The 26,889-nt window shown below is 32.5% G+C and overlaps 4 protein-coding genes across 9 annotated transcripts; 3 read left to right on the plus strand and 1 right to left on the minus strand.

Moving 5' to 3' along the window:
* The first annotated feature begins 1,955 nt into the window (after positions 1-1,955).
* LOC123197008 lies at positions 1,956-4,154 on the plus strand. 3 transcript variants are annotated; one of them, XM_044611180.1, is made up of 5 exons: positions 1,998-2,110; positions 2,306-2,366; positions 2,780-2,971; positions 3,061-3,127; positions 3,368-4,154. In XM_044611180.1, exons 3-5 carry the CDS (start codon positions 2,817-2,819, stop codon positions 3,656-3,658), a joined length of 513 nt encoding a protein of 170 aa, XP_044467115.1. In that variant the 5' UTR covers positions 1,998-2,110; positions 2,306-2,366; positions 2,780-2,816; the 3' UTR covers positions 3,659-4,154. The 3 variants fall into 3 exon arrangements, with proteins under 3 accessions (XP_044467114.1, XP_044467116.1, XP_044467115.1); XM_044611179.1 differs by lacking the exon at positions 2,306-2,366 and having other exon boundaries at positions 1,956-2,110; XM_044611181.1 differs by lacking the exon at positions 2,306-2,366 and having other exon boundaries at positions 1,956-2,110; positions 3,064-3,127.
* A 2,153-nt stretch (positions 4,155-6,307) lies between these two features.
* Positions 6,308-14,856, minus strand: LOC123195818 (kinesin-like protein KIN-14C). Of its 4 annotated transcripts, none has more exons than XM_044609665.1 (24): positions 14,779-14,856; positions 14,607-14,675; positions 13,586-13,750; positions 13,354-13,511; positions 13,146-13,256; positions 12,679-12,895; positions 12,338-12,465; positions 12,143-12,241; positions 11,963-12,040; positions 11,787-11,879; positions 11,668-11,697; positions 11,202-11,543; positions 11,039-11,120; positions 10,861-10,956; positions 10,617-10,796; positions 10,427-10,533; positions 10,162-10,340; positions 9,767-9,931; positions 9,430-9,683; positions 9,159-9,322; positions 8,535-9,052; positions 8,003-8,317; positions 6,906-6,991; positions 6,308-6,817 (listed from the first exon to the last, which is right to left on the minus strand). In XM_044609665.1, the coding sequence occupies exons 3-24, from the start codon at positions 13,698-13,700 to the stop codon at positions 6,759-6,761; spliced, it is 3,576 nt and encodes a 1,191-aa protein (XP_044465600.1). In that variant the 5' UTR covers positions 13,701-13,750; positions 14,607-14,675; positions 14,779-14,856; the 3' UTR covers positions 6,308-6,758. The 4 variants fall into 4 exon arrangements, with proteins under 4 accessions (XP_044465600.1, XP_044465598.1, XP_044465601.1 ...); XM_044609663.1 differs by having other exon boundaries at positions 7,874-8,317; XM_044609666.1 differs by lacking the exon at positions 8,003-8,317.
* A 3,496-nt stretch (positions 14,857-18,352) lies between these two features.
* LOC123195916 (LOB domain-containing protein 41-like) lies at positions 18,353-19,302 on the plus strand. The gene is made up of 2 exons (XM_044609778.1): positions 18,353-18,569; positions 18,676-19,302. Exons 1-2 carry the CDS (start codon positions 18,380-18,382, stop codon positions 19,107-19,109), a joined length of 624 nt encoding a protein of 207 aa, XP_044465713.1. The 5' UTR covers positions 18,353-18,379; the 3' UTR covers positions 19,110-19,302.
* Positions 19,303-20,653: 1,351 nt separating this feature from the next.
* LOC123196943 (NADH dehydrogenase [ubiquinone] 1 beta subcomplex subunit 10-B) lies at positions 20,654-23,995 on the plus strand. The gene is made up of 3 exons (XM_044611098.1): positions 20,654-21,015; positions 21,111-21,175; positions 23,715-23,995. Exons 1-2 carry the CDS (start codon positions 20,727-20,729, stop codon positions 21,143-21,145), a joined length of 324 nt encoding a protein of 107 aa, XP_044467033.1. The 5' UTR covers positions 20,654-20,726; the 3' UTR covers positions 21,146-21,175; positions 23,715-23,995.
* Positions 23,996-26,889: the final 2,894 nt, after the last annotated feature.

Raw genomic sequence — 26,889 nt, forward strand, 5'->3', positions numbered from 1 at the left:
ATATTATTATTTGTATATAAAAGTTGTACACATAATATTACTCAAATAAATAATAAAAGGAACAATAAAACAGTGTGTATCCACTTTGAATATATAAATATGTACATACTTATGCATATTATTATGTGATTGGATGATTTTAAATTAAGAATAAAAGAATACTCAATCATGTAATTATACGTATAAATATGTATATATTTATGTATTCAAAATATGTATACATAATATTGCTATAAAGGAAAATGTAACCTAAAGGAACAAATACAGATAAGCTATGAATATTAATAATTAAATGTTTTAGATGATTAATAATTAAAAAAACTCGTATAATTGATTTTTAGAACATAATTAGACACTTAAATAATATATTATTACGTAATTTAATAATTTTAAATTAAAAATAAAATAATACCTACATAACATAAAATTATCAAATTAAATTAAATTTGTTATGCACGTATGAAAAATTACAAATTGATTTCATGAAATTATTGTCTAGAGGAAAATTAAATATCCAAATTGATTTCTAAAATAATTTCATGAAAGTATTACCTTAAAAATAATTGAATCTCCAAATTGATTTCATGATAATATTACCTAAAGAATTATCAAATTTCTAAATTGATTTGATGAAATTATTACCTAAAATTAATTGAATTTTAAAAATAATTTTATAAAAATGCCAAAAATTAATTGAATTTCCAATATCAGAATTTCAAATTGATTTTTATGAAATTATTACCAAAAAATTAAAATTTTAAAATATATAATTTAGTGTTATTTTACCATTAATTCATATTAATTCAATCACATAATTATATATTATTTTATTATTCAATAAAATATTTTAAAATTAGATATATATAATTTTATTATTATTTATGATAATTATTTAACAACATCAAAATTGATCACACCTTTGGCAATAATGAAACTACCATCCAACAACAAAAGGACTACAATTTTGTTTAATTTTCAGATGTAAAAAAAATTAAAAATTTACCCAAACAATGCAAATATTGTGAACCTATGAAATTAAAATTTAAGCAATAAATATGTGCAATTCACTCAAAAATGCGACTTGCCATTCGGCTTTGTCTTGAATCACAACTTAAATCGAATGATTTGAGTTTAAACTAATTTAAATATTCAAATTCAAAATTGATTTGAATGAACTTTAAAATTAAATTATTTTTCGACCGAGTTTGACCCTCAACTTGTCAATCCCGAGTTAAAATTTTGAATTTGAATTGATATCAAATAAACACATGTTCAAAATTAACTCAAAACAAATACCTTTGTTGTCATGGCTACTTGTGGGACTAGTCTTAGAATTGATAAAATAGTTTGCTGTTCTACATTTTTTTAAAAATAATATTGTGATTTCAAAATTTCACATCATTTATGAAAAGAAAAAAAAGAAATTAATAAAAATTGAAAAATGTAAATAAAAAATTAAATTAAAAAATGAAATTCATGCATATATCACTCATTAGGAATAGTAGTGGTCAATGTCGCATTTTTTTCATTTTATTTGTTTAAAATCATCTCAATTGTAGCCGAAAATCAATGAAAATTTTTAATGGCAAATAAAATGGGTAATAAAAATAAATTTATTAAATTTTATTATAATATTAAAATGAATAAATAAATATATGGTACCTTTTCTCCAACTGAATTTTAATTTTTTTCTATAGAAGCGAAAGATCAAAATGACTATATTACCCTCATCAAGGAAAACAGAGACACATGTGCGTGCACGTGCCTGTATCATGTGGACAAAATCTTATCTCCACAACAGCGAATAAAGTTGACGTTGACAGAGCATCTAAAAGAGCACGTTTTCCGTTGGAGATTAGTCAACGCTTTGACTCCTTCAACGGTGGAAAACGCCTGTCTCACAATACTGAAACTAAACTCGACCGCACGTAAATATACTGATTCATCATCTTCGCTGAGGTCATGTGGCTTCATTAAAAGCCAACCCATCTCTTGTCTATCCTCTGTCTCCATCTTCTCCCAAGAACTCTCTTCCTTGCTCTCAGATTTGTTCTAAATTCTCTCTATTTATCTCCTTGAAACCCTCCTCCTCTTTGGAGGCCGCTATAAGGTCAAAGCTCTCTCTCTTTTATTTTTTTTCTGTTTTTTGGGCTTTTTTTGTTTTTATTTTTATTTTTTTTGTGTGTAGATCTGTAAAAGAACCATTCAAACTATGGAATAAAAGACATGTATTAAAAGGTTTTTTCTTTTATGGGTTTTCTCTGTTTTGACTCTCTCGGCTTATCTGTTAATTCTTCTTCTGTAGTTATCCCAACACTCTGTTCAGATCTTTGTTTCTGCTTGGTTCCTTGGAACTCTGAGAAAATGTAAAATTTTTAGCTTTTTTCTATTTGCTTTTCTCTGTTTCTTTGTTTGGAAGGAGAAAAAAAAATTCACTTGTTCGATAATAAATTCGACTTTAACCAGATCTTAGTTTCGTTTATATTCTGATTGTTTCCCGGGAAAAAACGGTGAGAAAAGAACGACAATTGTCTTCATAAATATCTTTTCTTTTCTGTTTTTTTTTTCTTTCAGAGGAGAAAAATTAAAACTTGTATGGAAATATCGAGCTTTTGTGAGTGGTTTTGTATGTGCTTCTGCGAGATGACAAAGTCTCATTTGTTATGTTTCATTAAAAAGAAAAAATAACAAAAACCAAAACTGAACATTTGTGATGGTACAAAGTTCATTTTAGCTGAGCTAATAGGTTTTTTTTTTTTTATGTGGGGATTTATTACAGGCGTTGGTGTTCTGATCTTTGATTTTTTAAAGAGAAAATGAACATTTGTGCATATCATCAGAGGAACGCCATGGGAGGAGTGTGTGAGGAGGAGAGGAGTTTTGATTCGGTGGTTTGCCCTAAACCTCGTAGATTAGGCCTCTTAAATCCAGCCATCAACGATCCTATCAGACATCTGAGATGGCCTGCAAAGTATGTCTTCATTTAATTTTCTATTTATTTCTTTTTTTTCTGTATAAAAGCTGTTCTAATTTTCTTCTCTTTTTCATTTCCTTCTAAAGCAGTTACCAAAGTGAGGTTGGAGCTTCTAAAGCAGGGACTGAACTCCTGGATTTAATTCTCGCCAAGGCATTTTTCTTCCATAGTTGAATTTTTGTGAATTTGTTATATTTCGGTTTGCAGTTTTCCTAGACTCTGATTTGTTGCAGGAAATTTGAGTCATAATTTATATTTTTTTCATTTCAACTTGAAAGCAGCTTTTGTTCATGAAATTTAAAGACAGTTTCAGTGATGATTAACATGTATCATCCAATTAGTTCTAATTATGGATTATATCTAAATTTGGTGCTCTTTTGTTAATGGTTACAGGGAAGCTATGGTGCTGAAAGATCTGGTGGTCAGGTGGCTTCATCGCCGCCACCATTTTTCTCTGGATCACCACCTACCAGAACTTCCAATCCTCTAATCCTGGATGCACATTTCAGGAACGAGCAGCTCTGTCCCCCTTCTCCATTACCAGCACCTCCATCGCCATCCTCACGAATGGGGGGTGGATGTGTAAGGATGAAGTTTGGCCACAAACCTGCTGCTGTGAGGGTTGAAGGGTTTGATTGTCTCAGCCGAGATCGCCGCAACCGCAGCATCTCGGCTGTGGCATAAACCATGAAACCCATCTCACATGACAAACAAACCCAGATGAGAAAAATGACACATTTTGTAGCAAATTTTGGTATGGTAAGAAGGGTGAAGGAGAAGGGGATCTAAATGGGTAGCAAATGTTGAATTGATACTTACTATCTGTTGTATATACAAGTCCAAGTCAAAATGGGTTGTTCTTGTTTGAGTAATATTGTTTGTTTTTCTTTTGGTGTCATCAAATCTTCTCATAATATTTGTGGTTGTAATGAAGCTGTTATGAGATGTTAATTTTGCAGAATAAAAGGGTAAGAAGAGAGGCAAAAGAACCTGTAACTTTCCTTTGTCAGGTTTTTGTATATAGAGAAAAGGTTGAGAGTATTGTTGGGAGCTTATGGGAAGTTTCATGGAAAAAAAATTGTAATATCATGATGTTCCCTGTTTGTTTGTTACTTTAATCCTCCCTTTGTAATTGTAATTTGGAGGAAAATGAGGCAAATGAATCCCATCTTATTTATTATTATTGTTGTTATATTTTTGAAGTTTTGTCATGTGCCTTTTGCCTAATATCTCTATGAAGAAGCTGCTTGCAGCCTGCTGTTGGTTTTGACAATTTTCACCAGTCAATGCATATCTCTTACTGATACCATGTGGTAGTCTTTTTCAATTCACTATTATAATCTTTTGATTTTGTTTAATAATCCAAGACACTGGGTGGCTTCAAAATCATCTCCTTGACTAACGCTGGAGCCGTGTTTTTTTTTTTTTTTTTAAATTAAAGAGAAATTCTTGTTTCAGTTAAACTGTTCTTTTGGATCTAAATTGGTCATTAAGCAAGTGAAAAATTCAGGTCCTTTGAACTAGTGTTTTCTCGTTTGGGTATCTTCGGCCTTGTCTTTCAAGCTATTCTTTGAGTGCCTATTTGAGTTGATTCTTTTTCTATTGTTTTCCTTAATAATAAGAAATCCTCATTTAAATTGAATTATGACCATTTTTTCGAATTACAGAATTTGAATATATGTATTTTTTATTATTTAGATACATTTATTTTTGTTATTCAAACTACCCATTGAGATTGTATTGGAGGTGATATTCACAGCGAACAAAAGAGTGATGCCAGAATTGAGAAATAGGGTTTAGGGTTAGGGTTAAGGTTTGGGATACAGTAGTGTGGTAAAGCCTGTTTGTTTGTCTGTGGAAGATAAAGGAAGGGATAATGGAAGGCTGAAAAAGTAACAAGTCAGATTGATAAAATGCCGGGCTTTGAGATCAATAAATTAAAAAAATTGTGGCTTTTTCTTGTTGTCGATAGGTTTTTAGAGATAAGCGTATTTTTAATCTGTGGCTCTACTTTTGTGGCAGTCAAGCAGCAAGACGCCCCTTTGAAATTATCAAACTGCTGCAGGAAATATCCTAAAAATTCCATAAAAATTTTTAATAAAAGCCTTTCCAAATATTGAAAATATTGCTTAAAAAATTGAAAAAAACAAAAAAAAAAGCAGATTTTGAGTCGATTGTCACAAACAGTAAGACAGCTTGTGTCAGCCAAATAAGGTTTAATTTAAAATCAATTTAAATTTAAAAAAATTAATATAAAATTAATGAATTGATATTCGAATTTGGTCAAAAATAATTTTATTTTAAATTTAATTGAGTTTTTTCAAATTCTAATATTTAGATCAGTTTAAGTTTGACTAATTTATAAAAATAATTTTAAATTTTAAATTCACACTTATTTTTTTCAATCTAAACTTTGAATTTAAATTTGAACAAATCACAAATTGATCAAATTAGTCCTAGTTAATTGCCTCCTCTACTAGTAAAGTCATAAAGTTCAAGAATTTGTCAAAATAGATTAGAAAAAAATAATTAAAATATATATATTTGCAAAATCTATATTAATATTAATATATAATTAAAGCCGTGCAAATAATTTGAATCTGTGTCAATGGTAGCTGTACCAAACTTGAATTTGATGAGATCATAGGAACCAACCTGACCTGATCTTGTGGCAGGTGCAGGCTTGATTCTTGAGCCCAGAAAATTTATTCTGGGGTCATAATGTAATTTCAACGAATGAAGGGGTTACAAAAATTACTTACATTTATGGGGACTGATTGAAAAAAACTGAAATGATAGGAACTACATTGATATTTATACGACTTTACAATCTCCCTTGAGATTTATTCATTTCTTCCACTTGAGATTTAATATGTGTATATTTATACGACTTTACAATCTCCCTTGCGAGTTTTTACTACAAAACCAGCCAATCAAAGTGGCCTTTTAATAAGAAAACAAGAAAAACAATTGCGGCCATTTACTTCATCATCACAATATGGGCACAAAATCAGTATGGCTTTGCTTGTCGCCAGAAAAATTTTACAGTCCCAGGAAATTCTTATTCTCTTTCATGCCAACAAGGTAAATCTTGTCCATGTGGATCTCTGGCTCTCCCTTTCCCTCCTCCATAATTCTTCATCTCTTAATGTGAGTGTGAGACACAAATACAAGACGACAATGATAGCAGATATTCAAATAAATTGTACTTAAAACTTCAAAATCAAGAAAAGATGCACACATTTCAGCTGTTCTATGATTCATGAAATGTACTGTCATTTTAGAACACATTTTACATATTTACATACACTTGGTTATCTACAATCTATGTCCGAAAGGAAACATGTAACATATTATTTCAAATAATTTTACCTAAACTCAAGATATTGATCGTATTGATCACATTATCTGTCACAATTTTGGTTTTGAGCTTCACAAACTCAAAATGTGTATAAATAATTGAAAAATTATATGCTATATAACCAATCCTCTCTTATCATTCTTAAATAATAAGAGATATTTGTACATACCTAACATCTTTCCTATAATTTGTCACCGTGGAATTTGTCTAAAGGGTGTTACAAAACATGAGCATCACAAGCTCAAAATCTAAATCTTGGCGTCAATTTTTGACACAGATCACCATGCGAACCGGCAGTTATGTGAAGGGTGAAAAATTGTTCTTCAATAATCCTCGGATTCTAAGCTTGCAAAGCCGGATGGTGTACAAGACCAGCCAACATGCTTATTTACACGAAGTATATAAAAACATATGTAGTCTGATTCACTGCCATGGCTTCAGAGGTTTGAAAGTAGAGCCGCCGTTTGCAGTCTTTTTTGCACCTGAAAAGAGCAGTGGAATGAGTATGTTAGCAGATTCATTAGCACAATTGTTATGCAAGACAAATTCTTAAGCTCTATTTTCACATACTTATTGACACCCTCGAAGAATCCCTGGAGACTGACAATGTTGCTTTTTTTATAATGCTTCGAGCAACTCTTGAAACTCGTTTAGCCCTGGATAAATCAGAATTTAGAAATAACAAAAATCAGAGTTCAATTTCATCTACTTTCATATACGTATGATGGACATATTTATGTATGGGTTGCAGAAGCTTAAAATGGTGCTCATGCTCTCCCCAAATACATCCCAAGCACAATTGTTATAATGCATAAATTGACATGCAAACACGCACACACATGTATGTAGAAATATGAAGATTAGACCTGATACTCACATTTGCAAATTATCGTATGATTTTGACCTTTCCCGAGGAAGAGTAAATTCTATATAGCAATTGGGTTCCTTAGGAGATAGACCACTATTAGATTTATCACTTAATCAATCAGAATTTGCATCTCCTCATCCTGGAATATCACTATCTATGTTAACATTCTGAATTAAGACCTCTCCAATAACATTTTATTGCAGAAGCAATTCATTTTGGCGTTTTAAGTCATCTACACACCGTGAGGAATCAACTTCTGAAAACTTATTGTTGTGTTGTGAACTGTTGTCCAAAGCTGCTTTCTCAGTAAGTCCTAAACCTTTCCTAGATGGTGATTTTAAACTTCCCTGAGCAGTTCTAGTCCCACTTACAAAGTCTTTGCTAGAATCCCTGAAGACTAACAATGTTGCTTTTTTTATAATACTTTGAGCAACTTTTGAAACTCGTTTAGTCCTAGATAAATTAAAATTTATAAATGACAAAAATCAGAGTTCAGTTTCATCTACTATCATATATGTATGATGCACATATTTATACATAGACTACATAAGATTAAAATGGTGCTCTAGTTCTCCCTACATTCCAAACACAATTTTTATAATGCATACATTGACATGCAAGCACGCACACACACTTATGTTAAAATCTGAAGATTAGACATAATACTCACGTCTGCAAATTGTCATACGATTTTGACCTTTCTCGAGAAAGAGTAAATTCTATAGAGCAATTAGATGCTCCAAGAGATAGACCATTATCAGATTTATCACTTAATTGATTAGAATTTGCATCTCCTAACCTTGGAATATTACCATCTATGTTAACATTCTGAATTAAGGCCCCTCCGATAACATTTGATTGCACAAGCAATTCATTTTGACATTTTAAGTCATCCATACACTGTGAGGAACCAACTTTTGAAAACTTATTGCTGTGTTGTGAACTGTCATCCAAAGTTGCTTTCTCAGTAGGTCTTAAGCCTTTCCCAGATGGCAGTTTTAAGCTTCGTTGAGCAGTCCTAGTCCCACTTACAGAGTCTTTGCTAGAATCCCTGGAGACTGACAACGTTGCTTTTTTTATAATGCTTTGAGCAACTTTTGAAACTCGTTTAACCCTGGATAAATTAAAATTCAGAAGTAACAAAAATCAGAGTTCAATTTCATCTATTATCATATATGTATGATGCACATATTTATACATGGACTGCATAAACTTAAAATGGTGCTCTAGCTCTCCCTACATCTCAAGGACAATTTTTATGATGCATACATTGACATGCAAGCACGCACACACACATATGTAGAAATATGAAGATTGGACATAATACTCACGTCTGCAAATTGTTATACGATTTTGACCTTTCCGGAGGAAGAGTAAATTCTTTAGAACAATCATATTCTCCGAGAGATAGACCACTATCAGATTTATCACTTAATCGATCAAGATTTGTATCTTCTAATCCTCGAACATTACCATCTGTATTAACATTCTTAATTGAGGCCCCTCCGGTAACATTTGATTGCATAAGCAATTCATTTTGGCATTTTGAATCGTCCATACACTGTGAGGAATCAACTTCTGAAAGCTTATCACTATGCTGAGAACCGCTGCCCAAAGCTGCTTTCTCAATAAATCTTAAGCCTTTCCCAGATGGCGGTTTTAAGTTTCGTTGAGCAATCTCAATCCCATTTACAAAGTCTTTACTAGAAGACAGAGATCCATACCTTGATAAATTCACCCCACGCTTCTCACTATTGAAAATAGGACATGCATTTTTGAGATGTTTAAGTAATTGCAACCTTTCAATCTCTTCATCTTTCTTGGTAATTGTATCTTTAAGAGATGCCACCTGCAGGGCTCACAAAATGTAGATATAGTATGATATTCTCCTTTGGCAAGCAAAAACTTCCCATTTATAGCTGCTCCATTAAGAGAAGAGAAAAGAAAAAGCAAACCTGCTCCATTAATTCCCGAACATCCCTGCCCTCTTTGCTGCTTCTTGCAGTGCCTAGCTCAACCCCAGAGACCCTCTCTGCAAACTTCAAAGTACTCAAACTCTCAGAATATGAATTTACATCAGGATTGAGCTGCACAAACATAAGAGTTTTTGCTTGGCCCCCTGCAGGGCATAAAGCGACAAAAAAACTTTAGATGAATTCAAAAAGTTAAGAAGCACTTTAGAACATCTTATGACCAAACCAAAATAACTCAGAAGGGAGGGAATACCTAAAGAGCTTTGAAGCAATTGCGTGAGCTTGCTGTTCCTAAATGGGACGTGAGGACTCTTTTGTGCAAGAGCAAAAATAACATCCCCAAGGGCCGACAACGATTTGTTTATATGTTGTGCTTCCCTTAACCTATCTCCAGTCACCTCAGAGCGATCTACCCTTTCACTGCCTGCAAGATCTACCAAGTGAAGATTACCATGCAAAGGAGAACCATTAATCATGTCCTTCCCGCGAACATGAATGGAGACGACACTGTACAAAATATCTAAATTAGTTTCAAACACACTTGAAAAAGAAACACATCCAAAAGTGGTTTTGTAAAATCATTTAAGAACCTATGAGAACGGCTGCTTCTTTCATTGAGGGCAGTGGCACTAACAGCTCTACTCTTTAGTCCAATATCAATTAATTCCATCACATCTTCTGTCGATCTAACAGGGTGCATACTAGCATCAGGTACAGCTATCCCATGGGCTGGAGAGGAAGATATAATCCCAACCGTGTGCAAATCAAGGAAACAAATATAAAATTTATTATTCCAAATCATGAACTCTGCCTTCTTCACTCATCTAATCGACATTAGAAACAGGAAGGAAAGAGAGAAAACAAATAATTGAAATAATAGGCATATCATTATGCACAAATTAAACACAAAAGCTAAAAGCTAGAACAATGTCAAACCAAAATATTGGCATTAGTTAAATCACGTCTCTCCAACTAAAAAGGATATTTTTTCTGAGGACCATCCCTTGATAGTAAATCACGCACTTGTTCATTGTATATTTCAAGCATTTGAACTCCAATCTCATACTTTATAGAACTTCTCCTATTTTGTGAGATATTGAAAAGATCATTGAGAGCTCGAAAATTAACTCCCCAATCTTCTTTCCCTGCTCCATCAGGACCACTCTTGAAATGGAGAATAAATTTTATTAGTTTCCTAATAAACATTATTGTATCATAATTGAAGTTCAAGATAGAAATAATGTTCTCACCATGGTGAAAGTTTTTCCTGAACCTGTTTGACCATAGGCAAATATGCAAACACCATATCCATCAAGTACAGATCGTATCAAAGGTTGGATATCTGAAAACACCTCCACTGCCAATATTCACAAGTGTTGTACAAGTCAGGCATTGGATGCAACAGCCTATACACATATTGAAAGGTAGATTAATAATAACCTTGAGTAGCAACTGGACCATAAACCTTATTAAACTTAAATACTCGTTGCCCATCTTTTCCTGGTTTGGAGGGATTTGAGATGATTATCTCCCCATTTTCACCAATATATTCTATACATGATTGTTTTCCGGTCTGTTTAAGCAAAAAAGGTCTTGCCCGACAGTACACTCTAATGTTTCCTGTAAGGAAAGTGAAAAATGATGTACCTTTATGCAGCTTAATACAGAAAGCCAAGTGTTGTACCTTTTAGCTCCTGAACTTCATTAAATAACTGCCGGTTCTCGGCAAGAACATTATGATAATTTTCAACTGCATCTCCTAATTCTTTAAGTTTAACACCTGAAGAAGGTGAAAGTTAACTAGTGGAAAACTTAATATCACATATTGCACAAAATTGACAGAAATTTTCAAGTAATCCTACCTAGGGAATGAAACTCATCTGAGAAGTTTTTTTGAGTTTTTAAAACTTCTTGCTTGATAGAATGTGAAGAACACTTCATTTCCTGAATATTTTCATAAATTCAGCAAACTAAATAATAATGGGTAAGAATATATGAAGTTAGAAATGTAATGTAAAAACATACCCTCAGTGCACCAAGTTGAAATTCCAGGAAACTTTTGTAGATGTTCTCTTTCCTGCTCCATCCCTGGATCTTTGAATCAGAAATTTCCTCAAGCTCTTTCACTTTATTCCTTGATGCCGTTAAGAGGCCCTCAAGCTCTCTTAATTTGGCCTCAAGATCTGCTTTAGCACTCTCAGCTTCTGTTTCCACTTGCAAACAGCGCAATTCACATTTCTTTTTGGCGGATGCTAGTTCTTGCTTCAGAACTGAAATTTCAAGTCTACTTTGATCCTTCTCCTTCACCAATTTAACCACATTCTCCTCTTCAAGCTTTTTCTTCTCTTCTACATTTAATTTTTCAGCCTTAAGCAAGAAAACAAAAAGTCAACTAGAATATGCTGAATGACATGCATGCTAGAGCATCGGATAGAAGCTGCTCAGAGTTTTAAATGAACAATTAGAATATGATTTTGTCTCTGAACTTTACCTTTAATTGCTGAAGTTGTTTCACAACAAGCTGCAGGAAGTAGAGTCATTCATGAAATTACTGGTTGTAACAAACTATAAAAAAATGTTACTTTTATTGCTTCAAATTATGCACCAAACCTCAGCCACTTCACCGGTGCCAGATGCAAGGGCTTCAAGCTTTTGGATTTTGGATTGATATTTCTGTTCACGAGCCTTAAAAACATTGTTTTGCTGTGCCATAGAACCATGCAGAAATTAGCAGAGAGCAGCTGAGGAAAATCTACTGTAATTAAGAAATCAAAAACAAATTTTACTTTTCTCAAATGTTCAGCTTGAGTTGATATACGTCGTTCAATCTCCTGAATAACTTTTCTCAATAGGCACACTACACGCTGAACAACAAAGTAGTGTCAGAGGATATTCTGGAACCATTAATGCATATTTATGTATTCAAGTATGCCAATTTTACTTCAATTCATCTACCCATAACTTACATAAGGTATTTCGCCATTCTTCCTTTCAACGCTTTCATCCAGAATCCCATTCACAACACATAAAAGTGACTGAGTTGGAGCATTCTGGAACAAGAGATGCTGGAATGCAAAAAGAAAAAGGCATTAATCACAAATAGAAATTTAAGAGAGTGACATAAATGAATGTCTATCGACATTATAAGACTGAAGACTCACATCTAGAGTATGTGATTTCATCATCTCCGAAATCTTCGCAGCGGGAAGTTCTGAGCATCTCCCTTGTTTGATTTGAAAAACCTCATGGAATGTATGTCCAACCTGATGCAATAAAGCAGCTGAATGATCTGTGAAAGGAGGAAAAATGTGACAAATAAGCTATTTAAATGGCCAGAAACTGTTTAAGCTCAGTGCCCTGAACCGAACAAGTAGTTGCATCAGTATTTTAGCCATATTATAAAATCAATACATTGTAGATAATAACCACATCCAGTAACAAACATGCAGACACAACCACAAACATGTATGTGCACAAACAATCCACAAAGAAATTGTATTACCTGATATGGATGAACGGTGCAAAGCACCTTGTGATTGGGACTTTAACAAAACTCTCCGCCTTTCTTCTCCAGAGACTGAAGAATGAGGACCTCCAGAAGACACATCCTTTTCGTTTTCAGATTTTGTTGTCATACTGTTGACCGAAAAATTATCTTTGGTAGGGGAAAATTTTGCTCTGAGTTTTAAAAGACAGCCTATAACAGGCTTCATATAACCCTGCAAGATTTAGAACTGAACTTTAAGAAGTAGAGAAAAGAAACAAGTTGAAACTCACCACACTGCTGAAACCAACAGAAGTCCAACAACTAAAATAGTTTGACAGAAGAATATATTCACACAGAAGAATATACATAGAAAAGCAGATGAATAATTGGATGCACAGACAGAAAAATTTACAAGCCTGATTGTTCATATCCAGTCAAATTTATCCAATCATATGGTTCAGGATCAAATGAAGAAACAATACCTTCTCTAGGTCTGATATTGCAAATCCAGAAATTCCTAATTTATCCAGCGTTTCCAGAAATCTTCTAATATTTTCTGAGCTTGAAACTGAAGAATGACAAGAATCGCCTACCTAGAATAAAATACTGAACATTTAAGCAACAAGGTAACCATCTAATCACCAACTTAGAGTATAGTTTGGCAACAGCAAGATACTGGATTTCAACAACCTCATTATCTGAAACTAGTCTAAGCCTCTTCAAAATTTGAAATGGAAGAGTGCCATCAATCAAACATGCTTTCAGCTCTTCATCTGAAGCTTTTATTGACAAATTTAAATGTGGAAGAATACTGTTTAACCACTCCACCAATAGTGCACGTTGGTTGGCTACAAAGGGGAAAATAAAAAGGAAAACTTGTGTTATGAGTGCTCAAACCAAGGAGCAATAAAATCATTGTTACCTTCAGCCTCCGGACTAGCTTTAGCTATTGTATCAGAAATCTCCCCATTAACAGCTAAATTGGGTCCATTGTGCTCTCTGTCTTCTTTTGTGCTGAGAGCTGATGCCGAACTCATTATGATCCACAAGAGAGGAGCATCAAGACTTGAAACTCAGTTATGAAAACCTTACAAATAAAATACTCCATATTAAGGAACTAGTTTTGAGATTCCCTGAATTTGAGCATTACATTATCACAAGATCACTTATATTCTCATAAACTGAGTAGAACCGGAAAAAATCATTAAAGAAGGGCATAAATATGTTCTGTATAAATATGAAATGGCTATCATATGAAACTTGGTACTGATGTCAAATAATATAAATCTTGGAAGAACCACATCTTAAAAATTAGTTACTGAGATTAGAGAATCTAAAGTCATATAAACCACATATTAGAATATTATACTTTTTTATGTAAGATCTAAGTATCATACTTTATATTTGGGATTATAACAGACTATAAAAAGATTGCATTGACAGTCTAATGCTAGAATAAATTGGCAACATAAAGACTTGAATAGTAACAAGTAAGAGCATATAAAACCATTGACCATTTAATTTCTTAGTTACTAAAAGCCACTTCTTCTACAGAATCAAGTATAAGCATGCCTCTTTTTGAATGGTTTGGGAAATTGGCTACAAATTTCCCAGAATAAAGCTACAGAAAATCAAAGAAACTTTAGTCGAACCGGCATCCCTACTTGAAAAACTGCTGCACATGCTGTATTTGAATTTATTCTTGCCAATTACTATCCCTTGTCTAGAATTTTTGTTTCAACTTTTGCGTTAACATCACAATTATGCTTTAGGAGAACCTCTTTTTTAAATGTGTTCAATTCAAACAAATTTTATCTAATTAAAATCAAGACGAGGAGAAATGCACACTCAAATAACCAGATGAATATAACAATTTCTGCATGCATTTGAATATGTATGTAAATGTAATTGGTCACATTGAATAACAAAGAAAATCCCCACACCTTGCATGCCGATAGCACAAGTTATTATAAGGATGTGAATTCAACTTGGGGAGAAACCATGAACAGAACCTGCAAATGCAAATCATACAGCACATTAAACCAGAATTTCTGCAAAATTTTATTCAATAAAAATACATTTAAACCCAGTTGAATTTCAAAGAAAAATCATTACCCAGAGAAGGATTTCTGCTATTAAAGCGATTGCACGTTGCCGCCGTTGTTTAAGATACAAGGAAGCCTTGTAACGTCTAAAAAGATAATTATAATTGAAAAAAAAAATTGTTAATGATAATACATCATTAGTTTAATAATTAACAATTATTATCAATTAATTGCAAATTTTTATTATTTTTGGATTTGGTTGTTGGGCATTCCGTTTACCTTTGTTGTTGCCAACTACTCAGAAAGGGAGAGAGACAGTCCTTTAAAATAGGCGTTCAATGAATTGGGTATTTGACACGTGTCCCTCACCCGACCATGCCGGTCCTTATTCACTTCCATGTTAGTCACTATGGCTACGGCCTTTTCACGGTTAGTCTACTGTGGAAAGTGGTCTTCATTTTTTAAGCCCATTAACCTTTTAGTATTAAAGATGGCTATAGGAGTGCATATAATTCGATATAAATTATAAAATCGGATCAAATCATTTAAAAATTATAGTTTGATTTGAATTAAAATTTTTTAAATTGTTTTTCAATTCGGATTATGGTTTAGATGATTGTTAAATAGAATCCAACCGTAAACCTTTTTTTTTTAAATATATATATATATATATAACTATTTTTGACAAAATTTTTCAATAAACAATTAGATATATAACTTGTTTTTTTATATTTATTTTCTCATTTTCTTTACATATATTTTATATTTATTTTACACGTATATATTATATTTTAGAAAACTACAATTCAGTTGATTTTATTAAATGATATATATATTTAGAAATGAATGATTTAAAAAGATTCAAATTATGGTACTCAAATCGTGTATCGCATTGTATATTAAAAACTTAATTTACTATATCGTGTATCATATTATATGATACGTCTTTTAAAAATTAAGGTAATAAAATATTATAATTAACATGTTATTAGTTTGAAAAATATTAAAATATTATAAACACTCGTAATATTTTAAAAATTTTCTATACACCCCTAATGTATTGTCTTTTTTTCTAAAAAAATATATTAATTCGTATCAATAATATATATCATATCGTAAGATATATATTGTATCGTATAATACATTTACTGTATCGTATTAATTCGATATATCTTATAATAAATATCATTTTTTATCTATATCGTATTGTATCATAAGATATGATATATATAATATATTTTAAGATTTTGATAACTATAATTCAAACTGTCCCAACTAGACCAAATCATATTTTTTCAATTTAGTTTGGTTTGAAACATAAAATTGTTTGGTTTGATTTGAAACCTAAAATGGTTTAATATGGTTTGAAAATTTTTTAAATCGTTTTTTCAGTTTTGTTTGAAAAATTTGTCAAATCGCACTATACCAGATCATGTACACCCCTAGATGACTATATTATACGATTAGCCCAGAAATATATTATGTACAAGGGTAGACCCAATTTGAGTGTGCTCCAAGTCTAATTGCTACTTGGTTTGTTCAAACTAAATTCGAGCTCGAATTTGACTTAAAATTCAGGTCTTGTTGGTATAATCATGTCAAAATTTGTCATGCTGACAATTATTTTTCTTCCTCTTTGATGACTTCTTGTCTTCATGTTCGCTAGTACTATTTATCAACCAAGCAAAAAAGGACTTAATCTCAAACTGATTTTTTTAACTTCCAATTTGAATTAGCTCTTGTTTAAATTTAATTTGGTTTGATTCACTCTTGATTATAAATAGTCAAATTATAGGACAAGAGTTTATATTAATTAAAAATTTTTATTGCCTTTATTGATAAATATATAGAGAGAGAAAGTAATTCTTTAATATAGAATTGTTTATATAAATTAATAAAACTATAAGTATAAACGATAATATATTATTATATGATTGAATAGTTTTAAATTATAAATAAAATAATATTCAATCATATTATGATATGTCACCATTCATACACAAATCTATATACATTAATTTTATACATACAATGGTACAAATAAATCTGTATAGATTTTTTTGAGGGCTGTTTTTAAATATAATTGGATTCGCCATTATTGACAAAAATAATATTATACAAATAAATCCAATAATATTTAAAATGGTCCTCACTTAAATTGCTAACATAATTTTTTAACGTTGATTTATTATAATTTAATGCTTAAAATTATAACTTAGTTATTTATAAGTGTTTTTAAATTCATTTTTAAAAGATAAAATATGTACATATATGGTATATTTTTATTTTAATAATATTTTATAGAAGTGAAATATACTTTTTTTTTTTTGGGTGAATTTGACTCTTCTAATATTTATTCGTGCTAATATCATATATTTACGCTTTTACCCTAGAATTCCAAGTGAACAGGTGAACTTGTTGTAATCTTGGGAAACGCTTATGTTTCGATCAATTTCAGAGGATCAGGATGGAAAATTGGTTGGAGGATGTAAACGAGTTGTCATGGCTAAAACCGACATTTCGATTGAATTTTGAGCTTGAGCTTGATCCGACGAGTGCTTGGCTAGCTTGCATTTTCCAGCAGTCTCCAAGCTCCGGCGATAGCAAAAGATGCTCTCTGGTACGTCGTTGCTGGCTCAAAATCGAGGTACAGAGTCGTCACCGTCTCTCTCTCTCTCAAATAATTCCATCTCTTTTTTCTCTATTTGGTTTCTTGACGAAGCTTGGTGTCAAATAAAACAAAAGTCAGTAGCATCAACTTGGCCAAATCACAATTCATTATCAACCTCAAAACATCAACCAGGAAAATTCATGGCATAATACTAGTCACAACTACAACATCCCACCATCTCCAAGTTATTGTGGATCATTTTCATTTTATCCCTTCACCATCAGGCTTCCATGTTCTCGGCTTTATCCATTGCAACAGATGGACGACACATCCGGGATTCAAGCCAAATAAAGTAAGCCATCAGAACCCAAACCCGTACTTCCCCCACGTATAAACCCACCATCACCTATCCCTTCAATGCACCGTTAGTGTTTAGGTGTCTTGCATTGATTGCAATTTGGAGTTCAGAGGGGGTTTGTATTATTTTCTTTGACCCGGGAAACAATAATAAAAGAAGGCCGTGGTTGTGAAGGCAAAACGGCAAAAGAAGAGGAGAGAGAGAAGACGGAAAGAAGGAAGAAACGAAGGAGAAGATGAATGTGAGGGAAGAGATGATGACGATAAGGTGGATAAGAAGAAGAAGAAAAAATGAAGATAATAACAAAAAGTGGTTCCAGTTGCAGACAAAACAGGGTAAATAAGGAAAAGAACAAGTTTGAAAAAGGCAAGAATCTAAAACCAGAGGCTGGCGAGATTAGCCGAGACCAAAGGGCGCCCACGGTCCTCTTCTCAAAACCAGTGTACGGATTCCACATTCCATAATACCAGGAGACTACTCTGTAACATGGACATGAAAAACGTTTCACACACACAAGTCAAATTCAAACGCGTACTTTTTTATCCAATAATAGAAAAAAGCCCCTGCCGCACCCACTCTGGACAGCCAGTTTTCTTGGAAACCACAGCGCCCCCCACTTTCTGCAAATCCAAATGCCCACCAACTCACTTTCCCACTTATATAAATTAACCCGTTTGCCCCCTCCTCCAACAACTTCACACCATGCGTATGAGCTGCAATGGCTGCCGCGTCCTCCGCAAAGGATGCTCCGACGACTGCACCATCCGACCTTGCCTCCAATGGATCCAAGACCCCAAATCCCAAGCCAATGCCACCGTTTTTCTCGCAAAATTCTACGGTCGTGCCGGCCTCGTCAACCTCATCGACGCCAGACCCCCGCATCTCCGTCCTGGTATCAACTAACTCACTTCCCACTTCTTAAATTTTTTTTTTTTTCTGGGGGTGTGTCAGTGTGAATTGTTTTTAACTTTTAAGCGTTGATTTGTGTTGTTTTACAGATATTTTTAAGTCTTTGTTATTCGAGGCGTGCGGGAGAATTTTGAACCCGATAGATGGATCCGTCGGGTTGTTGTGTTCGGGAAGGTGGCAGCTCTGTGAAGCTGCTGTTGAAGCCGTTCTCAAAGGCGAGGCGATTACTTCTCTTTCTTCCGGCTCCGATTCGGCTTTTCAAGCTTGTGATATTCGTCACGTGTCCAAGGAGAATAAGAGCTCGGGTGGTGGTTCTGACAAGCTCCATAAAGTGAAGTCTCGGAGCCGGTGTAAGCGATCGGGTCCTAAGCCGAAGCCGAATAAATTACCAGAGCATCCTGGTGACGGAAATAATAACGCAGAAGGTGACAGCGTGTCAGTTGAGACAGTGGAGGCTAACCTCGTTAAAGCTGATGGAGCTGTCCGAAGTGACGTGGAGCTGGACTTGACTTTGAGATTATAAAAATGGGTCCCGTAACGTAATTCTGAAGAAGCACGCCGTGATTGGTTATTCATAATCTGGTGTGGCCAAGTCCAGACTAAAGAAGAATCTAATGTAACAATTTTCAAAGTCTATTGTCGAACTGTATAAATGAAATTGTAGAAATTAAGATTTTGTAGATATAAATATAAAATTTTAAACATTTAAAGATTTATTAATGCTGTTGAAACAAGAAACGGCAAACTTCAGTTGCTCGAATTCAACTCAACGATAACCAAACAAAGTTTGACTTAATAATAATTAAATTGATAAGATCAAATCTTTGACCAATTCCCAAATGCTTAGTACATATTTATTTATCTTGTAGTAGTACGACTCTCCTTGTCTCTCTATGAGATACTGTAGCAAGCGGACTAATATCTTTGTCTATTATTCAAATTCTTGAAATTGATTAATACTCTGGTTTGTGATTGGGATATACCATCACCATATTAGATAAGTGTAATTTTAATATATTCTTAGAATATTTCAAAACCAAAGTCTTTTGCTTAAGTTATAGTTAAGTAGAGACTGCAATGAAGAAGATATATGTCAATAGCTTAATTCTCATTTCCATTTCCATTGCCATTCTTGTTATTTCTTATATAGGGGATGGTGGAGAATCTCATCTCTTTTTGATAGGACAAATTCAATATTTTTAAAATCAGACTGATAATTAAATTAATTGTCTTACTCATTCATAGTTAGATCGATTCAATTAGTTCTTAAATTATAATATATATTTCAATACAATCAAATATTTATCATATTTTTTAAATATAAATAATATATATTCAAACAAAATAATCTAATATCACTCACTGGTTTTCTCTTATTAAAAACACTTATATAAATAATTAATTTATTTCAGTCCACCAAAATCCATTCAATTCAATTATTCTTTTTAATTAATATTTATTTATTTTTAATGACAATTATTTAACTTCTAACTAATTAGTCAACCATACTCTTTTAATATTATTCATTATCACTTTGATTTTTTATTTTTTATAAATATATATATATATATATATATATATATATAAAAGACAAAAAACAAACTTTTTTTAGATAAATTAGACAGAATCAAGAGCCAGTTCGTGGTTGAACTGATGGATCTAATCTGGTTTTAATAACACTGAAAAAATTTATCTCCCCTTTCTTTCTCAATCTCCATTAGAAATAAAATAAAATATATATTAGATATTAAAATTTATTTATAATAATTCAAAATTTTTAGAGTTTATTTAATATATAAAGAGTTAAAAAATATCAAGGGAGCGAATAGACCAATTATATATATATTTCTGCCCCGTCCCAGATTTTGAAGATTTTAGCTATCCCATCTTTATCTTTATTGAGAGATTCTCTCCATATTTAGAGAAGGTCGGGTTGAAAATATGGTTTCGTTTGCCACATCCACCATTAAGGGCATTATTTGATAGTTTTATTAGGCCCAAGACACATCTTACTTGAAGCCCAAATTGTCCAAAAAAGGTTCCGGCTCAGATTAATCGAACAAAACCCGAAAGAAGAAGCACCACACAACAAAAAACAATAGTGAAAGATTAAATAGTAGACCAAGCCAAGACCTTCGGAATGGGACGGAAGAAGGGAACAGTTGAGTTCGATGAAACGGCGCCGGATGACTTCGATCCATCGAATCCGTACAAGGACCCGGTGGCGATGCTGGAGATGAGGGAGCACTTGGTGAGAGAAAAGTGGATCGCCATCGAGAAGGCGAAGATCTTGAGAGAGAAGCTGCGCTGGTGTTATCGCATCGAAGGCGTAAACCATCTCCAAAAATGTCGCCATCTCGTTCAACAGTACCTCGACTCCACTCGCGGTATCGGATGGGGCAAGGACGGCCGTCATCCTTCTCTCCACGGTTACTTCCTATTTCTTCATTCTTTTTTATTTCTGACTGAAAATTTGTTGTAGCGAATACAAACTCATTTTATTTGTCCGTACAAATTCGATTAGGTCCAAAGGTGGAGTCGGCTGAATCTGAAGAATGAGAAATTTTTGCCTTTGGATTGAATAATAAGGTGCGTGTTCTTTCTGTTAACTTCAAGTTGTTGACTGTAACGTTGCTGGAAAAATGTTAATATTTTAAGCTTTAAACAAAATTTTGTACCGGTAACAGTAATGTAGCACTATAACTGGTATCATTTCATAAGGGTCTAAGTGAAGATATAAGTTTTATATGTAATGCCTTTGTTGAATGGGATTTTGAAAAATAAATTATTACTAGCTTCTGACTGTGATTCTGAGGATTTGGAGTTTTATTTTATTTGGTTTTTAGGTATAATATTGTCTTCTCAACTCTCAATATATGAATTCTAGGCAATGATTTTGTGGTGAGTATATGTGTATATTATTTCCAAATGTGGTTTTAATCTTATAGTAGGTCTTCTGTATAATTACTTTTTGCTTAGGTGTGCTGAGGTTGCTTCTGTGGAAGGGAGTACTGGTAGTTTATAAGTATTGTTCCAGTGGAGATGGCCAAAAAGATTGTTATTCAAGAATTGATTGCAACTTGTTTAGATAATCCATCTTGGTCATATTAAGGGGAAGATAGTGTGTGAGAAGTGAGTGGAAACTTGGTTTTATTGGATTGTTGGATTGTTACATTAGACTAAGTGGAAACTTAATTTTGAACCTTGGGTAGTTGAATTTGTTGCTAGGTATTGAGATAAGTTTTAAGTTACTTTCAATGAGATCAGTTTTAAGTCACTTTCTAACTTCTTATTTGAAACAATAAAACTATATGTGCACACTTTTGAGTATACAGTCGATGTGTCATCATGTGATTGAGTGATTTTGAATTAAAGATAAAATAACACTCAATCACATGTTGACATATCAACTGTGTACTCAATTTTATACTCAAAAGTTTGTATATATAGCATTGCTCTGTTTGAAAACTTTTTGTTAACAATCTATTCTGGCATGGGAACATCTATGTTTTATTTTATGTAATAAGATCAGTTGGACATAACTGGAGTCGAAGTTTAACTCCATCATTTTGACCCATATGCTAATTTGGTGATGATTGCTGTTTAATCTTTTGAAGTACAAGTTCGTTTATTTTGTGTCTATAAAACGGAGAATGTTGTGGCAGCTGTAAGTTGCATTCTGTTAATGTTATGAGAAAATCAGTGGTTCTAAATTTCTGGGCAGCAATTAAACTCAACTCAACTGATACGGTGATAAGATTTTCAAACCCCTAATAAAGCTTCAGATCTTGTATGTTATTTTTGAGGTTCAACTGATTTTGAAAAGAGATTCATGCAAGGGTTGTTGTGTCATGAAAGGAGTTTTGGGCCTATGAAATACTACTCATGGCTATTAAACCCAGGGTCCAACGGTGAACTTACAACATCCTTTAACTTAAAATCTTTTGATATCCTGATAATTAGAATTCCAAGACTACGGTGTCGAAAGTAGAAGTTTGTTCTGTGCTATAATTTGCCAGAGACTTATAAAATGGTGGGTGAATTGAGTGGAATATTATTAAATTAGAGGCCTTTTTCATTGTGCTGTTTCTTGTCTGCTTTTAGCAATAATAGGAATATTGACAAGCATTGATATTGGTTTTCTTGTATGAGTTGATTAAGTTTGCTATATGATAAATTGTAAAAAATAAGACAAATTCACTGCATAACTGAAGCATGGCGTGAGAAACTTATATCTGACTTCACATCAATATCATTGATTTAGCAAAGTTCCTCTATCTATAGGCCCAAACGAGCTCAAGAAAATGTCATTTGGATTTGTATGGTTCATCTTGATATTTCACTGATATTTTAGATCTTTGTATAAGTCTGTTTACTTGTCAATCAAAAAAGAGGCTTTGATAGTTGATTCTGAACTGGGGATTTGATCATCATCTTGGTTGGTTCAATTTGGTGTGAATGATATACTTACTTTAATTGTCAAAATGCATAGGAATTATGTGTTAAGAGGATGAATCACCATTTAGGAGCATGTATAGGTTGGTGTCAATTAAATTAAATAATCAAATGATGAGATTGATTGAGGTGTATTCATAAAACACCATTGAAGAGGATATATAGCATGGCCTATATCACATTAATTAATCAAAGGATGAGATCATCTGATTGACATGGACATTTTACCATTGAAGCATGGCATTAATCAAATTAATTAATCAAATGATGAGATCTTAAGATATTGATGTTTATGTTTGTGCATATTTTGTTAGTTGGAAATGACTTGTTGGTATTTGAAACTTTTAGGTATCTTTTGTCATCTAAACATTCTACTGGAATAAAATTAGATTCCCATAAACATGCTTCTGTCCAAGATCTTTCTGTATAAAATATGCATTGTCTATTCCATGGATAATACAAAATCCTGATGTTGATTTCATGATTATTGTGTTGTATAATACATGAAGTAGTTTATCTCTGATTGCAAGAATATCATTTAATAATTGTTGCAATCAATCCTTTTTCACATTCCATTATGATTTCTGTCCTTAATGCATAAACCACTGCATTTAAGTTATTATTATGAAAGGTAATAGAGGGAGGAAATGTAAGTTTTTTATTCTCCATGCAGGTGATTGCACTTGCCCAATATAGGAATGGCTGAAATGGACTGGAGAGTGGGCCGGTTTACATACCAGTTGTTCTTGTCTTTTGTTCTAATTAAAACATTTTCTCCTTTTCTTTTCTTTACTTTCATGATATGTATGGTGGGTAGATGCTACCCGCATCTGCTTGTGTCTCAACTGTTAGTGTTAGTTAGCATCCAGGTATTGGTTGCAATGCGGACTCTGGCAAGAAATGAAAAAGTACATCAGATTGTGTTAATAAAATTATTGTCATTACTTGCTTCAATAATCCATCAATGGATTCTAAATTTGCGTCCTGATGGTTACGTGGTTGTTGATTTGATGAAGGAAAAAGACATATTGGCATCCTCTCACCATATTGGATGGGCGGTATACTTCCGAACTTTATATTGGTTACGCAGTTTAATTGTTTCCTTGGTTGGTCAGTCATGTCTGTTTATGAGCAAAATGCGAAATCTATATGGCTTCTTATTGTTACAAAGTTCTTCATTTCGTTTCATTATTTCCTACACATGTTTTCATTTACACTGATTGAAGAAAGAATCGAAATTTTCTTTTTCTTCTGGGTACGGAATTTTCAAGCGGTATCAACCTGGTTAAAGAGTGCAGTCTTTCAAACTTAAGGCCGCCGTTGACTAGGAGGGATAAGGGATTATTTTGTTAATTTATTTTTAGAAGTGACATTAGATTGTCAGTAAAATTATGTGCATAAAAAATTAATATCAAATTAGATATTAATATTATTATATAATTAAATTATTTTAAATTAAAGATAAAATAATATCTTATTATATATGATGATATATTATAATTAATAATAAATTTAATATTCATTATAAGTATAGATAGAAGATTTCATTATGAGGTTCTTGCTATGATGAATGTATAAGTGTATTGTAAATTATACACACGTCTATAAAAATAAAATTGTTTGGTAAAGATTTAACTTTAAAAATCTTTAAAAAATTTTTAATGTTTTACTAATTTTTTTATTTTTTAAAATGGATGATTGATAATTATTATTATTTCAATCGGTAAATCCTAACTACGGGAAGCCATTCCCCATAAAAAATATATACATTCAAGAAATAAATAGACGATTTCTACAAACAAAGATGCACCATCCAAATTTAAAAAAAAAAATACTACAACAGTACGGCACTTCGAACTGGAAAGCTGTGTGCCAATTAAATATATACATTAAAGAAATAAATAAATAAATATATGAAGGAAAAAGGAAAGAGAAGCGACAGAGAAGGTGCTCTTTGAACTCCACTCTCCAGCTAACTCCAGACCCCCAACACCTGAAATATAAAACGTAAAATAAAATAAAATTAGCATAAGCTGCAACCAGCAACAAAAACCTCAAGCAAACTGGAAGGTTTTCTGAAACTGAAGCTAAAACAAGCATGAACATGAAGAAATTAAAAGGCGTGCAGAGATTATAGGAAAAGGAAACAAGCTAGCAGAGCGAAAAAAAAGGAGCTCCCTTCAGTCCAATATGCGGACGAAGTAAGCGGAAGGAGTTGCTCCCATGCCATGCACCAGGATAAACTCAACACTACTATATATCATCTGTTAAGCGTAGCCTAGTGCATGAGATGGCAGCTCTACCCGCTCCTCAGCCCTCGATATTGGTCTGAAAGGAGCTCCTCGGGCTTAGCTCACTCTGCAGCTCGGGAGCTTCACTCTTTGCTGCCTTATATACTACTTTTCAAACATCCCACAAGAGTTTTCATTTATTAAAAAAATACTGCTAGGTCAAGTAGGCCAGAAAATTTTAAGCAAAATATTAATTATAATTTTAATTTAATAAAACTGAATAATTAAATAGATAAATAGTATAAATGACCGATGATAAATTTAATATATTTAAAAATTATAATTTAAATAGACAACACCTTTAATAAAAAGTTTATTAATTTGTTAAATATTAGTTAGGTTTCACTCCGAAACCAAATAATGTAGTTTTTTTTATTGAACACGAAAGTTTTAGAAACGGAATTCAATCACTTCAAAAGGTAATTCCGATATCAATCTTGACAATTTTATAGATTTAAATCGCATAATGTTTCAAATATTTTTATGCCCTTAAATATTCAATTTAACATTTTATACTACATAAGTAAATCCTATGAAATTAAGATTGCATGATTTAAATTATATGTCCATGTAAAATAAATCTGACAAAGTCTCCTTGGGAAGGGAATGAAGATGGTTTAGTTTTTTTTTTAATTTTATGGGAATCTTGTCATTTCTTTTGAGGTATTACTCATCTGGGTTTCCAAGTTTTTGTCTCTTCTCAACTTTGAATGCCCCTTTCTTCCTGGGTTGTAATGAGATTCTGATTTTGCAATCACAATGTGACAGATCAAAGCACATTTACATGTACCAGGATTGCCAGCTTAAATATTATTCTTGCTGATGACTGCTGTTGGCTTCAAATCATTTTGATGCAAAGACGAGCATAAATTTCTATTTTTTGTTTTTCGCTTGTGTGTTTTGTGGCATTTCCATGGATTTGTCATTCATCTTTTTATTGTAATGATTAATGAATCAATTTTTCAGTAAAATATGATGAATTTCAGCTGTTTTATTCTTCTGAGAATTTCTATCTGATCGACCAAGAGCTTGGTTGGGAAGTCTAAAATATGAAATACAAACACATATATTTTAACAAATATTTTCGCCCTTAACAAAGAGTAACTATGAAAATACGACTAACATCGTTTTATTATTATTATTTTTTAGGTGTGACGAAAAATACCATCTTCGAAAATCATCCTTGTCTACATGTGGAATCACAGCCTTTAGCTTTGATTCTTTGACTAGACATCATAGTTTGGACTCATGAAATCTTTGAATAAGATTCAGCCCTATTATATCGTTCTCAATGAGTCTACCTGGCTCATACCCCAAATAGATTTAGTTAGAGGGGTATATAATTTGGTTCAAATAGTAAAATTGAATTAAATAATTGAAAATTATGATTTGGTTTAGATTAGAATTTTTAAAACCCTTTTTTTTCAATTCGGTTGTGGTTTGAGCAATTTTCAAATCGAACCAAGTCATAAACCGTATTTAAAATATATATATATATATATAATTTTAAAATATTCAAACTATAATAGTCAAATTGTGTATCACATAATATATCAA

Source organism: Mangifera indica, chromosome 14 (assembly GCF_011075055.1).
Source record: "Mangifera indica cultivar Alphonso chromosome 14, CATAS_Mindica_2.1, whole genome shotgun sequence".
NCBI classification, from domain to species: Eukaryota; Viridiplantae; Streptophyta; class Magnoliopsida; order Sapindales; family Anacardiaceae; genus Mangifera; species Mangifera indica.

What these genes read in the sequence shown, in the direction of transcription:
- LOC123196943 (XM_044611098.1), top strand. Translation starts at nt 20,727, where the DNA reads ATGGGACGGAAGAAGGGAACAGTTGAGTTCGATGAAACGGCGCCGGAT. An exon ending in CCGTCATCCTTCTCTCCACG is followed by an intron (nt 21,016 to 21,110) that starts GTTACTTCCTAT and finishes AAATTCGATTAG; the next exon opens with GTCCAAAGGTGGAGTCGGCT.
- LOC123197008 (XM_044611179.1), top strand. Translation starts at nt 2,817, where the DNA reads ATGAACATTTGTGCATATCATCAGAGGAACGCCATGGGAGGAGTGTGT. An exon ending in CATCTGAGATGGCCTGCAAA is followed by an intron (nt 2,972 to 3,060) that starts GTATGTCTTCAT and finishes TTCCTTCTAAAG; the next exon opens with CAGTTACCAAAGTGAGGTTG. An exon ending in TGGATTTAATTCTCGCCAAG is followed by an intron (nt 3,128 to 3,367) that starts GCATTTTTCTTC and finishes TAATGGTTACAG; the next exon opens with GGAAGCTATGGTGCTGAAAG.
- LOC123195916 (XM_044609778.1), top strand. Translation starts at nt 18,380, where the DNA reads ATGCGTATGAGCTGCAATGGCTGCCGCGTCCTCCGCAAAGGATGCTCC. An exon ending in ACCCCCGCATCTCCGTCCTG is followed by an intron (nt 18,570 to 18,675) that starts GTATCAACTAAC and finishes GTTGTTTTACAG; the next exon opens with ATATTTTTAAGTCTTTGTTA.
- LOC123195818 (XM_044609663.1), bottom strand. Translation starts at nt 13,700, where the DNA reads ATGAGTTCGGCATCAGCTCTCAGCACAAAAGAAGACAGAGAGCACAAT. An exon ending in AAGCTGAACATTTGAGAAAA is followed by an intron (nt 11,880 to 11,962) that starts GTAAAATTTGTT and finishes TCTATGGCACAG; the next exon opens with CAAAACAATGTTTTTAAGGC. An exon ending in TGAAGTTCAGGAGCTAAAAG is followed by an intron (nt 10,797 to 10,860) that starts GTACAACACTTG and finishes CTTTCCTTACAG; the next exon opens with GAAACATTAGAGTGTACTGT.